At 43.0% G+C, this 21,640-nt stretch overlaps 1 protein-coding gene across 1 annotated transcript in view; it reads right to left on the reverse strand.

Moving 5' to 3' along the window:
• Positions 1-322: 322 nt before the first annotated feature.
• Positions 323-21,640, reverse strand: part of LOC138571862 (putative methyltransferase DDB_G0268948) — a 565,708-nt gene continuing 544,390 nt past the window's right edge. Inside the window, exon 7 of the mRNA XM_069649228.1 lies at positions 323-523. Coding sequence (XP_069505329.1) covers positions 433-523 — 91 coding nt within the window. The 3' untranslated portion in view covers positions 323-432. The remainder of the gene's footprint in view (positions 524-21,640) is intronic.

Raw genomic sequence — 21,640 nt, forward strand, 5'->3', positions numbered from 1 at the left:
GGGTTAGCCAATCCGGAAAATACTCACATGGGACTAAGTGCAGCATACAGTATTTAAAAAGAAAATTGTGTGTGTTCACGACATCGCATGCAATACAAGTCCGTAAGGTGCAGACGGTAAAAACAGGCAGTATTTGACGTGCAGCCTGTTTTTACAGATCCTGATACACTCACGATGAAGCCGTTGCTGACATAACCTCCCTTACCTCACCCAGAAGAGAAGGAAAACAACACCAGCTCTCCTACATCATTGGTAAAATAATGAATAGTAAATTAAATTATAATATTGGCTGTAGATGAGTGCAACACATTGTATTCTCTGTTATGTTTATTAAATTAGATCAGCGTGTATAAACAATCATTTCTGGGTGTGCTTTGATTGAAGATTATGGAGCTGTATCTGCCATGTCCGTTTTCCGTATCCATCCTTACATCAGGGTGACTTGCAGGCCAACACGCAGAAGTGGGAGGTGCACATCCCCAGCTGTGTGTCTGTAGAAGACGTCCCCATGATCTTCAGGATCCTGCAAAAAAAAGTGGGTAAACATTCAGACCCAGCATTATTCCACTTGTTAAACGTAACGTGTGACCCGTGGAAGGAGACATCAAATTAGAGAGGGGAAACATGGTATGCACTAGTTGTAATACATCTAAATACCGCAGGAAGCAGCATGAAGACATTATTAATGATAAAAGAGGTTTGAACATGGACACATTTCAAATGCAATTCATTACATTATTATTTTGATCATATTTATTTTGCTTTCGTTTTACCTGCTCTTGACCTGTAACAATAACAGTCTTGATTTTGCATCATGTAAACGATGGTTACAAAAGTACATGAACTCCGTAGAAGAGGCTCTTCCTTCTTTACAACGAAATGGCAACATGGTGCAGTTAGAGCATCAGTTGAAACCTCCAGAGAAGAATAGTGGAGGGAGACATTCATAAAGGTTCTTTCATGATAGCCTCTGATATCTGTATTAAGCCTGGAAATAATGGTCATGTTATTGGCTACTTGTGACATCACAACTGACCTGTAACATGTGATTAGAGAGCAGTTTCAATGTCATGTTCTTATTACAGGTCAGTTGTGATGTCACAATGCCTCCTGTTTGAGCCAGCAGAGAGAATTGCAGCGGTCACTGCAGCACTTAATTAAAGCTGTGAAAAGCTTTCAAAATTCCTTGCTTGCAGAGTAGTTTTCCGAGACACATCGCAGCTGAAAATTGACAAGGAACTGTTTATGGTAGAATGTTTAATTTATGCACTGCTGGAGTTGAACTCATGTAAAATAGAATCTGCATGTTATCACGTATTTTAAAGCACAAAATCAACGTTTTTTTCCAATACATTTCATTGATTTGCTTGAACTATTTTTTCTGCATCACATTAGGAGCTGCATTTATCCTTTCTTTAAAATCCAAACAGATTTTATATTGACTATATGGATCAGCAAATGGAAGATCCCTTATATTATATTAAGCAGGCGATGTATTTAAGGAAATGCCAGTGTGTTGCCATGTATTATACCATACATACCTTGGAGTTCTGCCACCTTATAAAGGAAGTCAGCCTTACGCCTCATTCCTCGATTCGGTCACGACTCTCCTCGGTGAATTGCAATATCCCCAACTACCTCTGCAGACCATCAAAGAAAAGTGCAATGGCAATACATACAGTCTGATATAGTTGAGCATTGTAACACAATGTGTACAGTGTGGTAGACATGGTCTTCAATGGCTATGCCAGCAGTTGTCATGGTAAAACGAAGCCTAGACCTCATCACAATTTTGAATGCCAAAAAATGGTCAAGCAGTGTGCCACAAGATCTCTTATAGGCTAGGTAAGCAGAGAGAGAAAAAGTGAGGTGGGGAGTACTTGGATATAACCCCAAAGATGAGTGTTGTGGTGGTTTGGGGAGATGGTAATTTTATGTTTCTAATGACAGTTCATGCAACACGCCTTGAAGGCTTTCTGAGATTTGCCAAATTATGCCATATTTTTGGTAATGATCAAGTTACGGTACATATTTAAGGGTGTGCACAAGCGTGTGTGCTCCACAGTGGTCAAAGTGTATGAAAAGAAGTAGTGGAACTATGTTCCATGCTGGCCTGCCCCCGCTCCCAACAAACCCCATCACCAAGCCACCTCGCAACACAAAACAAACCCCCCAAAAAATGTGCCTGCCGTATAAGGGAATGTTCAGTGCAGTGCACTGAAGTGGAAGTTTCGACTGCTTGCTACACCTTTATCTTAAAACAAAACCATTCCGGAATGGTTGCTTTTTAAAAATAAAAGTATAGGAACAATACAACGTAATAAAAAGAATAGAGGGCACTGCTCCCAAACGCTCCCGCCCACTGCGACCACTGGTGCTCCACATCCCCAGCATCTGTCCGACCCAGAGTTCACAGCTCTTCAGATTCCATCACCTTGGAATGTTTTGTACCTTGGAATTATACAGCACCCATGCAGTGTGTGGAACCCCTTGGAATATGCTTGTAACATTATGTTACATTAGCAGAATTTCTGCAAAAGTGACCACTGCCACCTATTTTATAATCAAAAATTGTATCAATGCAAATGAAGGCAGGAAAGACAGAGCACTGGATGTGGCGAGGAGTGTTGCTGTGTGGAAGGAGCTGCCTGAGTGTCCTCCTTAAGGTATATGGATTAGTTTGACTTTAAATCTGATTTTCCCTCCATTTTACTGCCTTTAAAAAAAGAAAAAAAAATGCCTTTGTCTGCAGCTAGAGTTATCTGGATTAATTTGATCTGAAATCCGATTTTCCTTCCATTTTCCACCCTTTACAAAAGGCTTAGGTGTCCTGACGGATTTGTCTGGATTGATTTGACCTTGAATCCCATTTCCCCTCCATTTCCTAGCCTTTAATAAAGACCTGTGTGTCCTGCTGGAGTTATTTGGATTAGTTAGACATTAATTCTGATTGTCCCTCATTTTCACAATGCTTTAAAAGAAGGCCTTTGTGTGCCTTCAGCTGGATTGGTGTTTTTTTTCCCCTTTGTCTTGGCTTTTTCCAACAACAAGAAATACGGCTTTCAATAGGCAAAGTAAGTCACCCGAGCCCCTGCCCAGTTCTATTTCTACAGTTAGCATAGGGCAGCCATGCCCGGGTAGATGACAAAGAGCAGTGGATAAGGGCTATTCCTGTTTGGCTGGCGCCCAGCCCTGCACTGCAGCACCCCCCCCCCCTTGCAACCCAGAGGACCACAGAAAAAAAGGTAAAGGATGACAGAAGATACAACAAAAGTTTGAATCCATAATTTGTTCACCATGTAGAAATCCACTGTTTGAATTCTGCCATGGAGAAGGCTCGAATCTGGAACGTTTGCAGTTTTGAACTTTGCCATTGTGATTGTTGCTACTGTGAACTTTCACCGCATCAGAGTTCTGCTACTGTCTGATATACACCTTTTGAGTTCCAGTGTTTTACGAATCTTGTCCACTTTGAATCCCTACACTGTGGGGTCTCATCTCATTTGAATTTTGCTACTGTGAGATTTCACCACATTTACACCTTGCTACTGTGGGGTTTCACCACATTAGAATGTTACCACTGTAAGGTGTCATCACACTTGATTTTTGTGACAATTATGTTTTCGCCACATTTGAATGTTGGTACTGTGAGGTTTCATCCAATTTCTGGTTTAATAGATTTTAATAGGGTTAGTGAGAAAATGCGAACAAGATAAATACATTGCAGTAGTATAAGTAAAATGCACAACCATGTAAGAGAAGGTTTCGCAACATAAACTTTCAAAACAATATACAAGGGTTATTTACCAAAATGATATTAAAATCAGATAGTTCAGTGTAAATAATGTAACACAGGAGTAAACCATTGATAACTTGATAAATGAGGGATGAGATGTGTAGAAGAAAGTATGTAACCCTTATCCTTCATGTACAGCTATATAAGACATGATCCGTGTTAACTGCATTAAGGAGTATATATATATATATATATAATGGGATAACAGGGGGGATGACAAACACACAGGACATACATGATACATTAAGAGGGGGCATGCAGTATGCATTATGTTCAAAGTAAAAAGTGCAGCATACCAGAGCGGAAATAAGCAGGAATTTAAGTTGCCATAGGTTAAACAACTAGTGAAATGAGACCAGTTGACATCATGTTTAGCAGATACATTTATATGATTAGCCATACAGTGTTCAAGTCTTTGTATATGACATTTTTCCAGTAGGTTTTTACAGTGATATTTTGAAATTGCTTCCAATTTGCAGCACAGCAATAAAAAGATCAAATAGAATACATGAAAAAAAATAAAAAGATCAAACAGAATAAAATAAATAAAAATCAATACTGTCACTATTAAGTATAATGCTACCAAGTAGAATATTTGTGAAAGATAGTAAGAGATTCATTTTAAAAATATTTGTAATGTGGTTCCAAACATCAAGTCAAAACCTGTGAATATAGGAACATTCATAGAACATATGCTTAAAGGGCCCTGGATTGTTCATTCGGGACCAACCGTTCCCATTAAATTCTGGTTGAGATTTACCTAGATTTATTGTGGTTAAATATGCTCTATGAGTGAAGAATGAGAATGTGGGTGATTTTGGCCGAGGTAGATGTAAGTTTGCCCTTAGACCTTATTCAAAGCCATGTCCTTTCATCAAATATCTCTCCACAATCAATTTCCCATTGAGACTCAGAAACCCATTTCATGGACAGTGGTCTAACATGCAGTAACAAATTATAACATTTTGCAGCCTTAATTTCAGAAGCTATAGCCAAAAGGTGAAATCTAGTTGGATTGGACATTAGTTAATTACCAGTATAATAGTCAAATGTATCTAGGCAAGCATTAATTAAGTTATTGTAAAAAATGAGATCTGAAACTGGTAAAGAGAGATTTTCCCTAAAATCATGGAAAGATCACGGAAGGTACTCATATCGGGAGCATGATCAATTTGGTGAATATACCCGATACCTTTCTTTAGCCAGAAATTGTATTACAAAGTTCTCCCATTAGCTGTAATTGAATTATTATTATTATTCCATAAATATGGTGTGAACCACTTGGAAGGAGAATTTGTAAAGGGAAAGAGGAAACCCTTCAGAGTGTAAGAGGAAGCCTTAATTGGGCCGGAAAACCTGGAAGAGAGTTGACCAAAAATGTAAATGAGATCACAAATATTGATTGAGGAAATCAATTATTTTTCAAGAATAATGCAGGTAGAGAAATCACTATTTACAGAAGAAAGTAATCTACTGGAGTGTTTTCATAAAATTGCCCCATGATAGGACTTGAATTCTGGAAATCGTACCCCATCTGTATCAAAAGGGGCCTTGATTTTGACCATTCACTTAATTTTTCCTTTATCCCCATAAAAAGTTGACCAGAATGGAGTTGATAGACCAAAAAAAGATGCTGGAAGGGGAATTGGAAGCATTGTAAATACAAAATAATGGGCAATACTTCTAATGAGTTCTAGTACTGGTTCAAGTGAAAGGATATATAGAATAGGAGACAAGGGGCACCATTTTCATGTTCCTCTTAAAATGAAAGATGGACAAGTTCTGGCCATTAATAAAGACAGAAGATCTGGGATCCAAGTTAAGGAGTCTGACAAGGGAAATTAAACCTTCATCACAGCCATGCCATCGTAGGGCCTGAAAAAGATAATTACAATCTACCCCGTCAAAAGCATTCTAGGCATTAATGTCGCTATCATTTTTATCCTTGTTAATAAGGAGAATGACGTTGAGAAGAAATCTAGCATTGGATGAAATAGTTCTTCCTTTGATAAACCCAATTTGATCAGATTTGATCTGCTTTGCAAGGTATGATTCAATTCTATTAGACCAGATTTTGGCAAATATCTTATAATCAACATTAAGTAGAGAAATTGTTCTATAATTCTTTGTAAGATCGTCGTCTTTCTGAAATTTCAGACAGAGAATTAATAAAGCCTCAGTAAATGTGCCAGAAGCAGATCCTCTGTTAGAAAAGTATGCGAAGAGTGATTCCAATGTAGAGGAGAGAATATTGGAGAAGTGACTAAATAATTCAATGGATTAACCATCTGGACCAGGGACCTTTCCTTTCTGTAGATCTTTAATGGCCTAAGCAATTTCAAATAAAGTAATCAGGCTGTCCAAACCACTAAGATCCATGTTTACATTGGAGTTCCTGTATATGCTATGTAAAAAAGGTATCAAGATTAGACGGGGAGCAATCATTTTTAGGAGAATACACAGTAGAATAGAATTTCTTGAAGACTTCCAAAATTGAACAAACATCCCTGACTGTAGGACCTCTATCATTTTTATTGCGGAATATGAAGGATACATGTTTTATTTCCACAATATAACAAGCTAATATTCTGCAGAATTTATTTGATGTTGGTAAGTCATAGATTTGTATTTTAAAATGGCAACTGACGCTTGTTCAGTTAGTTTCTTATTAATACAAAAAGTAAGGACAGCACCTTATGGCATTCAAACTCATTAGGGGATTGGTAATATTACTTTTCAAAATTAGTGATTTATTGATATAAAGCATCCAGTTCCTTTCTATGTTCTTTTTTCTTTGACTCACTTAGGCAATAATATGACCTCTTATAGCAGCTTTAAAAGCATCTCAATTATTGACCGTAGATGTGTCTTCATCATGATTATCTGCAAAATATTGATGCTGGAATGTTGGGAAGGATTGTTCAAACAGTTAATGATGAAAAAGGACATTATTAAATCTCCACCTATTTGTTTTTTTTATATATCTAAAAGGTCAAGGGTAGTAATTACCGGGACAAGCTCGGCTAGTAAAACATTTGCAGTTTTTTAGTCAATTATGGCCCCAGTAGGGTTTTAGATGCACAAATGTAATCCAGGTGTGAAAGTGTCATGAAGTAAGGATTGAAAATTAAAATCAAAGTCAGTAGGGTGGGATAATCCCCAAGAATCAAGAAATCCACTGCTGATAAGCAACAAATAAAGAGTTCAAGAGATAAATGAGATCTAGAGCTTTTAAAGACACATGTTGATCTGTCTAAAAAGGGGTCAATAGGAATAGTGAGGTCAGATTGGAAAATAACCTGTCTAATGGTATCTCAAAACTCAGGATACAGAGCCTTAAGCCTGTAAATGTTCAAAATGGATATGCCATCTGTGCCAATTTGTAATTTAACCCAGACCCACCTACCATCATAGTCAATGTCCCCATTGAGGATCGTATTAGGTAGACATGGGTGAATGAGTATAGCAACTCCATTCTTCATACCATCGGCCGGACAGGCAATGACATATTGACCCCAAAAAGACGGACAAATGTCTTTCTTGGACATATACGACTGATGGGTTGTACTTCAAGTGTGAAATTATCTTCTGTCTTTTAATTGGGTTATTGATACTTTTAACATTCCAAGAAATACATGTAAACACCATTTAAAGAAGTTAAGACTTAATAGTGTATAAATTACAGACATAAATTAGCATGTAATAAATGTGGAGGTGGAAAGGCAAAACATGAAATCTTGAAATGGGCGGCCAATATTATTGGATGTTGCACTGTAGATAGCAAAAAGAATAGAACACTAAAGGGAGACACAATAGGAATAAGGAAGTTATAGAATTTGACACGTACAGTACGTAACGTTAAAAAATGAAGAGAGAAAACACAGGATAATCTAAAAAATTAGAAATGAAAACCATAAGGTATGCCAAGTATACAACGGGAGAGGAAAGAGATAGACACTTAGGGCTAGGTGGCAACAGAAGGGCATAGAAGACTATTGGAGGCTCAGGAGGCTATTGCTGGAGTATTCGGCTGTAAAGATGCATCCATACTTTCAGATTTTAGGGATCTGATGAAAAGTTTGAGGTCAGCAGCATCCTCAAATACCAAGGTTCTACCATTAATGGTGAACTTGAAAGAGGACGGGTGGTAAAGACCATATCTGACATTGAGTTGCTTGAGGACAGGACAGTATGATAGAAATTCCTTCATACGTTGTGCTTTCTTCTTAGCCACATCTTGGGAGATTTAAATTGTGCTGCCTTTTGCATAAGATTACTCTTTTCATTGACTTTCGTAACAATAAGTGTCAATTGTGTGCATTTCAAGCATTACAAAAATGTAAGTGGGAGGTGCAGAGCGCAAATCTTGAAGGCCACCATTAGATCTGATGCAGTGTGCCCATTGAATGTTAAGAACTACTTCTGGAGAGAGACAAGGCAAATAAGGGAGCATTTTCTGTAAGAACAAGATAGCATGACTTCATCACATCACTCTGGCAGACCAAATATACAAAGGTTGTTATATCTGCCTCTATTTTCCAATACCTCATTGTGTTTTCGAAGATCTTTGACTGTTTTAAGGTGTACAATTATGTATGGTATATCTTTCACTGTACTAACTCTGTTTTCAAGTTCCTCTAGCCTGCTTTCAAGGCACACCATCTGTCATCCAATTGTTCAAGCTTTTGATTGGTAGCCTCCATGAAGGGCATGATAGACCTTACTTCCTGCAAAAGCACATCCATATAAGGATCAGGGGAACTGGTGGGTCAGGCGACTCACTTGTAGGACTTTTGTGGGTAGAAGAAGAAGATGCCCCAGCCTGTAAGTCTTTCCCAACTGGTACTTTCTGACCACCTCTCACAGAAGCCATAGTGACAGTTATGTCAGATGAAAATAGACGATTATAGTAGAGCCCTCAAGACCAGATGTGAAAATTCAGATAGGTCCATGCTCTGACAGGAGAGTAAAAGGAGGACATTACGTGGATAGAAAAGTGCTGGCAAATACTCTATTGTAAATTCTGTCGGCAGTAACAAATAGCCAAGAAATGAAGAGAAAAGATACTTGGTTGGGTATATCTCAAATGGCCATGAGATGACGTTGCTTAGTAAATAAATTGAGGCCCTGCAGATTAAGCGACATCAGGAAGCAATTGCAACTGCCCCTTAACTCACGTGAAGCCACCCCAGGAAGTACAACACACCACCTCTGAAGGGATCCTGCCAGGCGAAGTCACAGCGAGCCAGGAAAGCAGAGATATGTGAACCACTATATATATATACAAGGTCGTCAGTGGCACAAAGACAAAAATATAGGCAGAGCGTGTCATGGATGCTCGAAATGTTAACACAGCGCTCTCCCACTGTGAGGTTTTCACCACATTTTGATGTTGCTACTGTGAGGTTTCACCACATTTAAATATTGCTACTGTGAGGTTTCACCCAATCTAAATCTTGCACTTCAAGGTTTTACCACATTTGGATTTTACTGCTGGGAGATGTAGCCATGTTTGAATCTTGCTACTGTGGGGTTTCACCACATTTGCATCTCGTCACAGTGAGGTTTCATCACGATTGAATTTTGCTACTGTGAGGTTTCACCCAATCTAAATCTTGCACTTCAAGGTTTTACCACATTTGGATGTTACTGCTGGGAGATGTAGCCATGTTTGAATCTTGCTACTGTGGGTTTTCACCACATTTGCATCTCGTCAAAGTGAGGTTTCATCACGATTGAATTTTGCTACTGTGAGGTTTCACCACATTTTAATTTTGCCTCTGAGGTTTCAGCAGATTTGACTTTTGCTGCTGTGGGATTATTTCAAATTAGAATGTTGCTACTGTTAGGTTTCACCACATCCGAATCGTGCCACTATGTGGTTTCAGCACATTTTCATTTGCCACTGTGAGGGTTCACCACATTTGAGTTTTGCTACTTTGACATTTGACCACATTTGACATGTGCTCTGTCATTCATGATTTTCTGGAAATATGCATGTTGCCATTGTGAAGTTCACCATAGTTGACTTTTTCTACTGTGAGGTTTCCCCAAATTTGAGTCTTGCCACTGAGGTTTCACCAGATTTGGATTTTACTCCTGTGAGTTTTCAGCAGATTTGAATCTTGCTACTGTGGGGTTTCATCACACTCGAATTTAGCTATTTGAGGATTCACCAAATATGCATCTTGCTACTGTGAGGTTTTACCACATTTGATTCTTGATACTGTGGGGTTTCAGTATTTTTTTTAATTTGTCACTGTAAGGTTTCACAAAATTTTGAGTGTTGCTACTGTGAGGCTTAAACACATATGCATTTTGCTACTTTGAGGTTTTACCAGATTTGAATCTTGCTAATGTGGGGTTTCAGCACATTTGCATTTTCCCACTGTGACTTTTCACCATATTTGAATTTTGTCACTGAGGTTTCACCATATTTTATTTTTGTAACTGTGTGGCTTCACTGTATTGGAATTGTGCTAGTTTTAAGTTTCACCACATTTAAATCCTATCCCTGTGCGGTTGCACCACATATGCATTTAGTGTCTGTGAGACTTCTCCACAACAAAATGTTGCTACTGTGAGAGTTCCACCATTTTGAGCTCTGCTGTTTTTTAATCTTGTCCACTTTGAATCCTGCCATTGTGGGGTCTCATCACATTTGAATTTTACTACTGCTGGGGTTTCACCAAGTCTGAATTTTGCAACCTGCCTCACCATACCTGGTAAGTGCCATGCACAGTTGCCTGCATTGTGTTTAGAGCCTACTGCTGACTTTGTCAATACCGGCTGCAATTTACTTTTTTCCCCCAAATTCAGCCCCTCACCACTTTCGGCATGTCCAGCCCCTCCATCAGCCCTCTACCTGCTTCCTTCCACCCTGCATTGTGTTTAGAGCGTATTGCCCATTGCTCAATCATAGCTGTTGTATGCCCCGCTTCCACTTCTGTTTAATTATTGCCCTCCATGACCTGAACCTGGTCAGTGTTGCATCCTGCGCCTCCCACCACCCTCCTTTGGCTTCCACTTCCCTGCTGCCAGTCCCACCTGCTTCCCAGCCCTCCCGCCAACTTGATTGGACCTTCGCCTGGATTAATTGTTGCACTAAGGGCAACACCCTCAGTGAAGGACCTTGAGTCAAAGCACAGCTCCTGAACAAGAAGCAGCACCAAACCGTGTTGGCCTATTTTAGCCTGTGGTGCCTGCAGTCATCAACCAGCAGCGACTGACTATGTAGGCGAGGTCTGGACATGGGAACCAGCAATTACTGCTCCCGAGTACACTGACATGACCAATCTTATTATCTTATTATATTGTCTAAAAGCCTGTAGTCAGTTGCATATTCACATGTTAGCCACATCCAACCCCTAGGCCAACCATCACTGAACCATCTCACATATCCAGGCAGACTGTCCACTGTTGTACTTGCAGCAAAATGCACTATATTTTACTGTCTACTGTTGTATTCCCATTTATGCCCCTCTCCCACTTTCCAGGTGTCCCAAGCCTAGGTGAAACTATATTATTGTCTACTGTTTCAACCCTATTTAGGCGTTTCTCCCACTATCCAGGAGTCCAAAAGCTAGGTATTACTGCATTTTATAGTTTACTTTTGTAGGCCCACTTAGTCGCCATCCCAGTGTCCCAAATCTAGGTGCTACTGCATTTTACTGTCCACTGTTGTATGCCTATTTAAGCCTCTCTCCCTCTGTCCAGGTGTCCCAAATCTAGGTGCTATTGTATTTTACCATCTACTGTTGTATGCCCATTTAAGCCTTTCTCCCTCTATCCAGGTGTGCAAAATCTAAGTGCTACTGTAGTTTACTGTCCACTGTTGTATGCCCATTCAGGCCTCTCGCCCTCTATCCAGGTATCCCAAATCTAGGTGCTACTGTATTTACTGTATACTGTTGTATCCCACTTTAGGAGTTGCTCCCACTTTCCAGCTGTCACAAATCTAGGAGCTACTATGTTTTACTGTGGTACCCCCTTTTAGGCACACGGCCCCCAGCCCATCTATCCTGGTGCCCAAGCTATTTGTAATACTCTGACCAGATTCCCAAGGCCAGGTAAGTATACATCTAGTGTAGTACCCAAGTTGGACGTGCACCCTCCACTCAGTCACATAATCTGAAGTACCCTTCCCACAGGTTAGACACCATGCTACATTCTGGGCAAATCAGAGACGCATGCTGGCGCTCCAGTAGGCCTCACAAGAATCACCACACCCTAGCTCAGCCATCCCAAACCCAAAGCCCATCATCCTGGTCTTCCCTCCCACATCCTACTCCCTCCAAGTAGATCTCACTCCGCTCAATCAAGAGCAGCAATATGGAAAGCGGGAGCAGAAAACATTAACCGCCGCAATATTCTGGACCACCCAGTGACCCAGGTAAACCAACCCTCTAACCCGTACCCCATCACAACATAGCACGTCGGCTCCCAAGCCACGCTTCCCTTCTATTAGCGCAGCAAGCAAAGCCCTGGCCAAAACCCCAACCTCCAATGACCCCCCACACCTCATGTGCCACCCAAAAGTCAAAGAAAGGACCAAGCCAAGACCATGCCAGGCCTGTACTAGCTTCTCCCTTTCTCCAACACAGATCCCCAAACCCTGCCACCTCACTATTGGGCCAAAACCACCCAGTGGCAACCAACTCAGTCCTAGACCTATTCCCCCTCTTCGCCCCCCCCCCCTGGTCCAACTCCAATTCCCCACGCCTCCTTCGCACAACCTCCACCGAGCACACCTTTGACCCAACCCACCCTGACCAACCCCTTTTCCATAACGCACCTCTCTGGTCACACCCTCCCCAACCCCCGGCCGCCCCCCTCTACTCCCTCTCCTTCCAACATTCCCAACCCTACCCATCCATCACTTGCAAACACACCCCACCAACTCTCTTGCACCGTCATCAATGCCAGGTCAGTCTCCAAAAACAAATTCCACATTTTTGACCTCATGACAGAGGATAATCCAGACATACTTTTCATCACAGAGACCTGGTTTTATGATGATTACGAGCCCATTGTACACTAGGCCTTCCCACCTCAGTGAAATCGTATTGTTGGGAAAAGATTGCAAAGGGTTGGAGGAACACCAATTCCCACCAACAATTAAGGACACCTCAGCCAACACAAAAACTATGAATCCCTTCTGGTAAAACTCAATTTCTCACCCTCCGCTCGCACAGCTTCTTACTTCTCTACAGACCCCCTGGCTACAACAGAAATTTCAGAGTCACGCTCTGTGATGCTCTGACAAACATCCTCAAACTCCTTCCAAAACTTACCATTTTAGGAGACTTCAACATCTGGTTTGACTCACCCTCAAATCCCATGACCCAATCTCACAGACAACCTAGATGCATTCAACCTGACACAATGCATCTCCACACCCACCCACACTGGGGGTCACAACCCCAATGCGATCTTCACCATTGCAAACATATCCACACTGCCCCCACATCAACCATCATGGACTGATCACTCAACTTTGGGCCGGGAGGATGGCTCTGGGGCAACGTGCGCTTGCCTTGGAAGCTAGACGGCACAGAGCAGCACCGGCTCCGCGCTAAGAAATGTCTGGGTATTAAGTGCGTTATAAATAACAAATTACAATAAGATCAATCTTCTTCTATGTACCACTGACCACCACGGCTTACACACAAGGTTACAGTCGTCATCACCCCAGATCTGGCCACTCCCTCTACTCCTCTCTCCCAAAACTTTCCCTCCAGTAAGGGCCACCCCCCATCAAACTCTTCGACCTCTGGCACTCGACTTATTTGATGAACTGATGTAATGTAATGCCTTGAAGACGACCAGGTGTCGAAACATGCGTCAGCAAATTTTGTTACTCATCAAGATTCAATTTTCGATTAAATCACAGACTTTGTTATCCATTAAGAATTCATCAATCCAATATGGAGATTATGTGTATATGTTAATGAACACTGACTAATACATGCAGTAATATATTTGGACAAGCACAACACCAGGAAAGTGTTTATACCTTATCAGAACACTTCCACAATGACGCCATCAACAGAGACTCCACCATCATCTCTAAACTGGAATACATGCCCCTACCACCGAAACAGCCCAATCCCTGTCCAAACCCTCCTTCAACCCAAACTTTCACCTCTTTCATGCCAATCACACACCAGGAGTTCCTCTAGCTCATAGCAAAAAGCCACCCATCAGGATGCCCTGAGGACCCCTGAAAAAGCACCCCAGCATCAACTTGTGCAGGCAGTATCGCAGGCTCAATCGTTGACCACTCACTAACATCAGGAACATTCCCGGAAGCCCCAAAAACCTCATTGATCAAACTCCTCCTCTAAAAACGCACACTTGACCCACTCCTCCCCCAGAACTACTGGCCTATCTCCAACAATAGCTTCATGGCCAAACTCATGGACCACACAGCATACAAACAGCTTGCCCTTTTCACCTAAGCCAACAACCTCCTGGACCATGCGTACTCTGGCTTCAGGCTGCTCAGAGGAACAACATCCTCCCTAGTGTCCGTTTGGGATGACCTAAAAAGAAAAGTTGATGCAGAAGGCTGCACTGTACTCATCCGTTTTGAGCTTTCTACAGCCTTCGATATCATCAATCACACCATCCTCCTAGACAGGCTACATTCATTAGGAATTAAAGACACAGCTCTCTTGGATCTCTTCTCTCATCTATAACCATACACAAAGCATGCTCCTTCACCCGTTCACCTCCATCTCACAACCAGTAACAAAAGGGGCCCCACAAGTAGCATTCTATCTCCCCTACTCTTCAACATCTATCTAAACCCTCTGCCCACACTCATCTGCCCCCACAATCTCACCTACTACAACTAAGCAGCAGACACAGATCATCCTTAAAATCCCCATATCGTCAGGCTCCAACTGTCCAGATAAGTCAGCATGCCTCACAGATATCGACTACTGGATGACAACCAACCACCTCATCCTTAATCCTGGGAAAACTAAAAGAAAACATTGCTCCTCCCACAACCTATTCCATGGCCTCCTCCTCAGTGAAAAACCTCAGATGCACACGGGACAGATCTATCCCTCTCCCAACAAGTCAACTCCTTCACCAGAACCTGTTTCTTCCACCGACTCATCCTAAGGCATACCTTCTCTTACCTCACCTATCCTCACTGCTTCTCTGCCATCATCTCCATCATCTTCTCCCACTTATACTACGCAAACTGCCTTCACCTATGCGCTCCAGTGTTTCAGCTAAGGAAATTGCAAATAATCCAAAACGCTGTGGCGTGCCTGCTCATTAACCTACCTCCCAGAGAACACATCAGCCCTACACTGAGAGTCCTCTATTGGCACCCTATTGCCCGACACACTACCCTTGAAGCCATGTGCATCATCCACTTCACAGGGCCGGAATTCCTTCAAGACAAAGTCACCCGCTACCACCCATCAAGGACTCTCAGATCTGCCACAGCATCTCTCCTAGTAGTTACACAGTACAAAGCCTAGTTCAATCCAAGTGCTGATCATCTTGAACTCCCTACCCCTGCACATCTGCAATATTGACAATCACCTGTCATTCAGAAAGGCCCTGAAAACCTGGCTGTTCCCTTCTCTTTGAAACCGTCCCCCACTCTACACTCACAGAAATGCTGTACCATACACAACAACACTCCCATCTGCCAATTTCTACGGATGCCGGCAGCGATTGCAGCAGCACATTGTGACAAACTCTTCCTTCCCAAACACATCTACACTCCTACCCACCAATACCCCACGGATGCCGGCAGTGTTTGCAGCGGCACACCAAGACAATCTCCTCCTTCCCAAACACAACTCCTACACACCAGTACCCCATGGATGCTGGCAGCGCTCGCAGAGGCACACACACTTCAACAAACTATCACCCTCCTCAACCCCCGGCCCTTCATCCTTGTGGGCCTTCTCCCACTGCTCAGACTTTTGTTGCAGGGAGACCATGAATAGCGAGACCAGCCAATCGAACTGAACCAAGAGACAAAACTGCAGTCAAACTCCATCCAAACCTATGGTACGTATACCTTACACCACGTCTGTGGAAAATGGCCACAGGTACGTCCACCCACCCATCCATCCACCTTTGGAATCCAGCTCTGGCTTTTCTATTCTGGTATAGCAGAACACATAGCCATCCAGACTGAAACACCTGATGTACCTCAACACCATTGCCATTAGTATACAGCGACAACCAACCAAACATACATTCGGTCTAGCTGGGAACACATTGAATCTTCAGCACTAGAACGCTATCCTGAACGACCAACAGCACCAACCCACGTGCCTGACTACTGGGATTCTCACTGGAACCTAGCCAGCCGACCTAAGTCCTAACGTGGCAAAAATGCACACAAGCAACTTTAATTTAAACTCTTAGAAGCTCCTGCACATGGACTGCGGTCACAAGGGCATTCCAACCACAAAGCCCATTGAGGCCGTCAAATGGAGAAAGGGCGCTTTATAAATGACAAATACCATACAATACTATGGGTTTTTTTTTCCACCACACTTGAATTTTGGTATTGTCCACATTTAAACTTTGCTACTGTGAGGATTCACTACATTTGAATGTTGCTACTGAGAGCTTTCACCACATCTAAATGTTGCTACCTGGGGGCTTCATCACATTAGAATGTTGCTCCTGCGAGGGTTCACCACATTTTAATTATGCTATTGTGGGGTTTTACCACAACTGGATTTTTCCACTGTGAGGTTCACTCCATTTGAATTTTGACACCATGGGTTTTCACCCCCTGGAACTTTGCAGTCCTGTATTTTGCCTTGTTGAATTTTGCCACTATGAAGCATGACCACTTTTAAAATTCACTACAACGAGGATTCACCACTTTGAACATTGCCACTGCGAGATCTTCACCACTCCTTAAACTTTACTACTGTGTTGTTTTCACCACCTTTTGAAATGTTGACAACTTGGGAAATGTGCTGCCTTTAACTCTCTACTGTTTGAATTCAGTGACTTTTGAATTACCCACTCAAAAACCGTACGGGGTGGTTTGTACTGCTTCTGAAATTCAGCCACTCTAATAACGGCACAGACTTGTTCCTAATGCCCTAAAATGTGCCTTTCGGAACTGATCTGGACTCATTTATTGAAAAGATTCTGCTGTCCCAAACCTTACAACTTTAGAACTCCACTTTCCTGATTCCTACTGCACTTCAATCTGTTCATTCTAAACTCCTACTACTTGATCCTAGCAACTTACTCTCAGTCTTTATTTCTGCTATTTTGAAATCAGCCACTTCAAACTATACTGATTTGTTCCCGACTGCCAGAGACATTTTGTTCATTCTGAACGCTTGCTACCTCGAACTCCTATACTATGAAAACCCAACTGAACTCTACCACTCTCAAATTTAACCTGCTGGAATCTTCCAATCTAATCCTTGCCATTTTGAATCCCGACATCTGCTATTCCTACCTCAAACCTAAGTCCTTGTGAACGCTAACTCTCTGAATCTTACCCCCTGAATCCCATTGCTTTATATACTCCAGCCCAAACCTTAACACTCTGACCTGGATATTTCCCTGAAGGTAACAACTCTGAGTTGAGATCCACAGGGAGACTTCTCCCATGGGGAACTCTTCAAAATATTGTCTATTTCAGTACCTCACCACCAAGAATGGGCTATTTCATTACCTCCCCACCAAGAAACTCTCAAGAAATTCCCCACCATAAGGTTTACAGACCTCAAAACAATGGCCCACATGAAGAACATGTGCCCCAAGAAAAACAATATAACAAGATAACCAAACCATCTGGCGTCTATCACCACAAACCCCAAGAGGGCTTTCGACCAGGGCCGGTCTTTGCCTGACATCAGTCATCCTCTAGGGGGTGCTGCACCAGCAGTCCACAGTGCTAGAATACACGTGTAACACGTTTGTTTCCTAACATTATAAAAATGACTGTGCCTGTTCATTTTTATAATGTTAGGAAACAAACGTGTTACACGTGTATTCTACCACTAAGAATGCTGCAGGATGTGGCCTCGGCCAGGGCAGTTTAGTCCATTTGGTGCCCAGGGTGAAACACTAGGAATGCGCCCTCCCGCCCGGCACCCCATCCCATGCACCACTCCCACTGCACCCTGCGCACCATTCCCAAACAGTCTGTCACACAAGGAATGAATTGCCATTTGCAAAGATGGGCCACTATTTCACTGGTGCCCAAGACAATTTTATGCCCCAGTCCCACTTAGGCTGCAGATAACAAGGACTGGGCGCACCAACCAAGAGACCATGAATATGGCACAGGATTCAGTATATACAACCAACAAAGAACACAAGATGCTGAAGGGGGTTTGGAGGCAACCTAAGCGAAAAGGGCAATGGCAGGGAGATACCTGAACCCAATAAACAGTCACTTTAACAATCTTTGAATGGGAATCAAGGGTTATGCTTTGATACAGTAAAGTCTTGACTGTTGTAAGGATACATGGACCAGGATTATTTATTTATTTATGCAATGTGTGTCGGATACAGGTATCCAACAAACATTGAATGAATAAATAAACCAGTTCGTAGCTTAAAGAATATTTACTCAGCAACACTGGTCAAAACTATTATCCGCATGGTGAAGTAACTGCCAGAGCCATGGAAGTGGTTTAAAGTGTAATTGATATATAGTTTGGAAAAGAAGCAGCATGAAAGAAATAGTGCTCCTTTAAACTATTATTTTGGCAATTTTCTGGGCTTGCAGGGACGCACCATGGGCCCAAACGGGTCGGGACCCACGGTGCGTTCCTGCAAGGCACGCACACTCCCCACAGCCCACTGCACCTCCCCTCCCATCTCAATGCCAGCACGAAACCATTTACTGACTACTGGGCCACCATTAGCAGTTTCCTGCCGACATTGTGATGGAAGGGGCTGGTCTTAGCTGCAGGGGGACCTAAAGTGTTTTTATTGGTGTGCTTATGCCCCCACCCCAAGTGGCGCAAAAGTGGTCAGAGGGAGCCTCCGACTTCTGTAATGTCACGTAGTACTTTTGTACTACGTGACATTACAGTCAGAAGGGGCAGCACCAGCACCTGACCTGCAGAACCTTCCCCACATCAATGCGCCGCCCCACAAACTGGGGAATTCCATCCCCTCCAGAGGCTACAGGGACCGGGGCAATTGCGTCCCCCAGGGCTATTGCGCCCCGGGCAGTTGCCCTACTCATCCAAGCCAAGAAACAGGCCTGACCTCGGCCCTCAGGCAGGGCAGTTGGCAAATAAATTTGCAACATTTGTTGCTTTATTACCTTCCCCCGGCCGGCGCCGGCGCTACTGGCGTCAGCCAGGTCCATGGGCGCATGTGCCGTGTGCCCTCCTCCAGGCTATGCGCGTGCACTGACACTGAAGTGTGGACCGATGGGGCTGGCTGGTGTTGTCGGCCCAGGCCATAACAGAAAAGAGGAGCGAGTGGGTCAATAAATCCTGAAGTTGTTCCCATCACAAGCACACACTGCCAAGCAGCAGCAGAATTAGCAAACAAACAGTTCTGCATCCTGCCCTCACCGATTGGCCTTGTTTCAGGAAACCCGGCAGTAACTACAGCCTGCCGAAGAAAGCACACTTCTTTCCTCCTGCTCCCGTCCTCGCAGGTGAGGCCTATTGCTGCACAGGCATTTATTTATTTTTAAAATGGTATTGCGGAGATGACTGGGCAATCCAAAAACAGCTTCTGGAGGCCACAAAGCTAGACACTTTTGTCAAGGCTCAAGTAGTCATGAAAAAGGAAGCGAGCACTGGTGGTGGACTCTCCTCAGGAGATCAAAAGGCCAGTTCTCGGAAGACCTGGGCAGAGTGTCACCGTCAGTAGATCTTAGACAGTTGCACGTTCCAGCAGAGTTGGATTGGTCGGTCTGTTGGCTGGGCCAAAATCACTTCGATGGCGAGGCCCTGGGGGCCGCTACTACACTTGGGCCGGTTTGGGGGTTACTACGCCCCCCTAGTTCCCGCTCCCGAGCATTTTGTTCATCGGTCCCTCTTTCCTGGGCATGCAGTGCTGACTTTGTTTTAGTGCAAGAGTTTCATACATTTCACTGTTCGCTCAAACTTGTCTTATACTGTTCTTTGTCATTGTGCTTCTTTTGTTTGGAATAGCAATCACGCTAGTCTAACGAGATAAACAAACACCTACACGAATGCCCCTGGTGAATGATTGTGTGAAGGATGGATGCAGGCGCTGGACCAAAAGCTGAGCGAAGTCTGCACAGCAGCTGGCTTGGGAAAGCGACTCAGCAACTACAGTAGAAACTGTCTCCGTGGACAGTTGGCCCATCTTCCGTATAATGCAAATACCCAGACTTGTAGGATGCATGCTTCACTCTTTGTTCCATTGGGGGCGACATGCTGTAGCATCAATTCATGGCCTTTAAAATACTGTGCACGGTGCAGCTTACCATCTCCTTTAACACAAACGCTGTGATATGGCCATGACTAGCTAACGCCACATTAATCAAAGCCAGATCTCTAAAGAATGGTTCAAGTGTTGGGGAATCACCTGCTCACACTTTGTGTGACCAACCAGTGCACAAAAGATGTTTCAGAGCGTGGGGCTCTTGATGCCACCCATTTCTGCATTTGCTACACCAGCAGCTAAACACACCTTGGGGAAGCAGCTCCTTCTGCATAGTCCATTTCTCTCCCAAGCTTGGGACAATGTTCTGTACCATAATGGAGAATGTGAAAAAGCGCAGGGCTGCAAAGCTGGGGTTGAGGGTGGAGGGCAAAGCACACTATGCTTGGGGTACACTGGAGATGCTTCCTCTGATACCCGCAGTACTCCAAGTCCCTTAGAATGTAATTCGTCTATACACTGCACAATGGCCACTGGTATTCAAGCAGCACGCGACTAGTAATTTGCAAAAAGTAAACTTAACGAGTCCCAAGAAAAGGTCATCATCCACCCTTTAAGAATTTTATTGTTTTTGTTTTTATGTTGGGATGGTAGACATTGTTTTTCTTTGCGATCTTACAATTTCATGGTGCTGTCGGGAGCTAAAATGAGTGATCACGAAGGAAAGATTTAAGAATTTGGAGAGTTCACAAGCATGAGCGAAACAAACCCCAATACTCAAACTACCATTTCTCTTCCGCAGTAATGCACTGCAGTGTGTTTCAATGTAAAGTCCACATTGTAATGTCATCATTTTAGAACGCCACCTCTCCAACAATAACATTGGGAGCTATGTTGAATTGTACATGCATGTTAACTCTCTGCATATGTTTCAAGTAGACTTTACTACTCACATGGAGTAGTGATATGGTTTACGTGTGTCCCTTCTAAATATATTTAACTTCCCGTGAAATATTTGATGCAATACATATTGCATAAATGCATGTATTTTAATGCAGAGATGGACGGTCTTGTACAGCTATCAGTGGGTATGTTGCTGGTGCTTGTTCTTGGAGGTTTGAGTAACACTGTTCAAGACCAGTTTATCACCTTTTAAGAGTGGCTAAATGTTTGAAGTCATACGAATGACATTAGTGTAGATATTAAATTATTGATTCTCTGACCTGAGTCACAGCAGAAAACTGGTCATTGTTACTAAAAATGAAGAGCAAAAGCAGACTAACATAACCAGGCCTGTTCGGGTTTGACCCTCTTATTGCTGTTTTCTGAGGTTCATGAAATTCAGCAGATGCCAGCATTGACAATTTTGTTAACTCATAGTCCCCACTCCCGATGCTCAGCCCATGACACATGCATGAGATCACAGGTCAGGGGGTTGCGGGGGCGCCAACAATGCTTCCCGCCTGGGGTGCAATCTGTTGTAAGACCGGCCCTGCTTTCGACCCTGGA

The sequence above is a fragment of the Ambystoma mexicanum genome, chromosome 1p (genome assembly GCF_040938575.1).
Source record: "Ambystoma mexicanum isolate Mex_15411 chromosome 1p, UKY_AmexF1_1, whole genome shotgun sequence".
NCBI classification, from domain to species: domain Eukaryota; kingdom Metazoa; phylum Chordata; class Amphibia; order Caudata; family Ambystomatidae; genus Ambystoma; species Ambystoma mexicanum.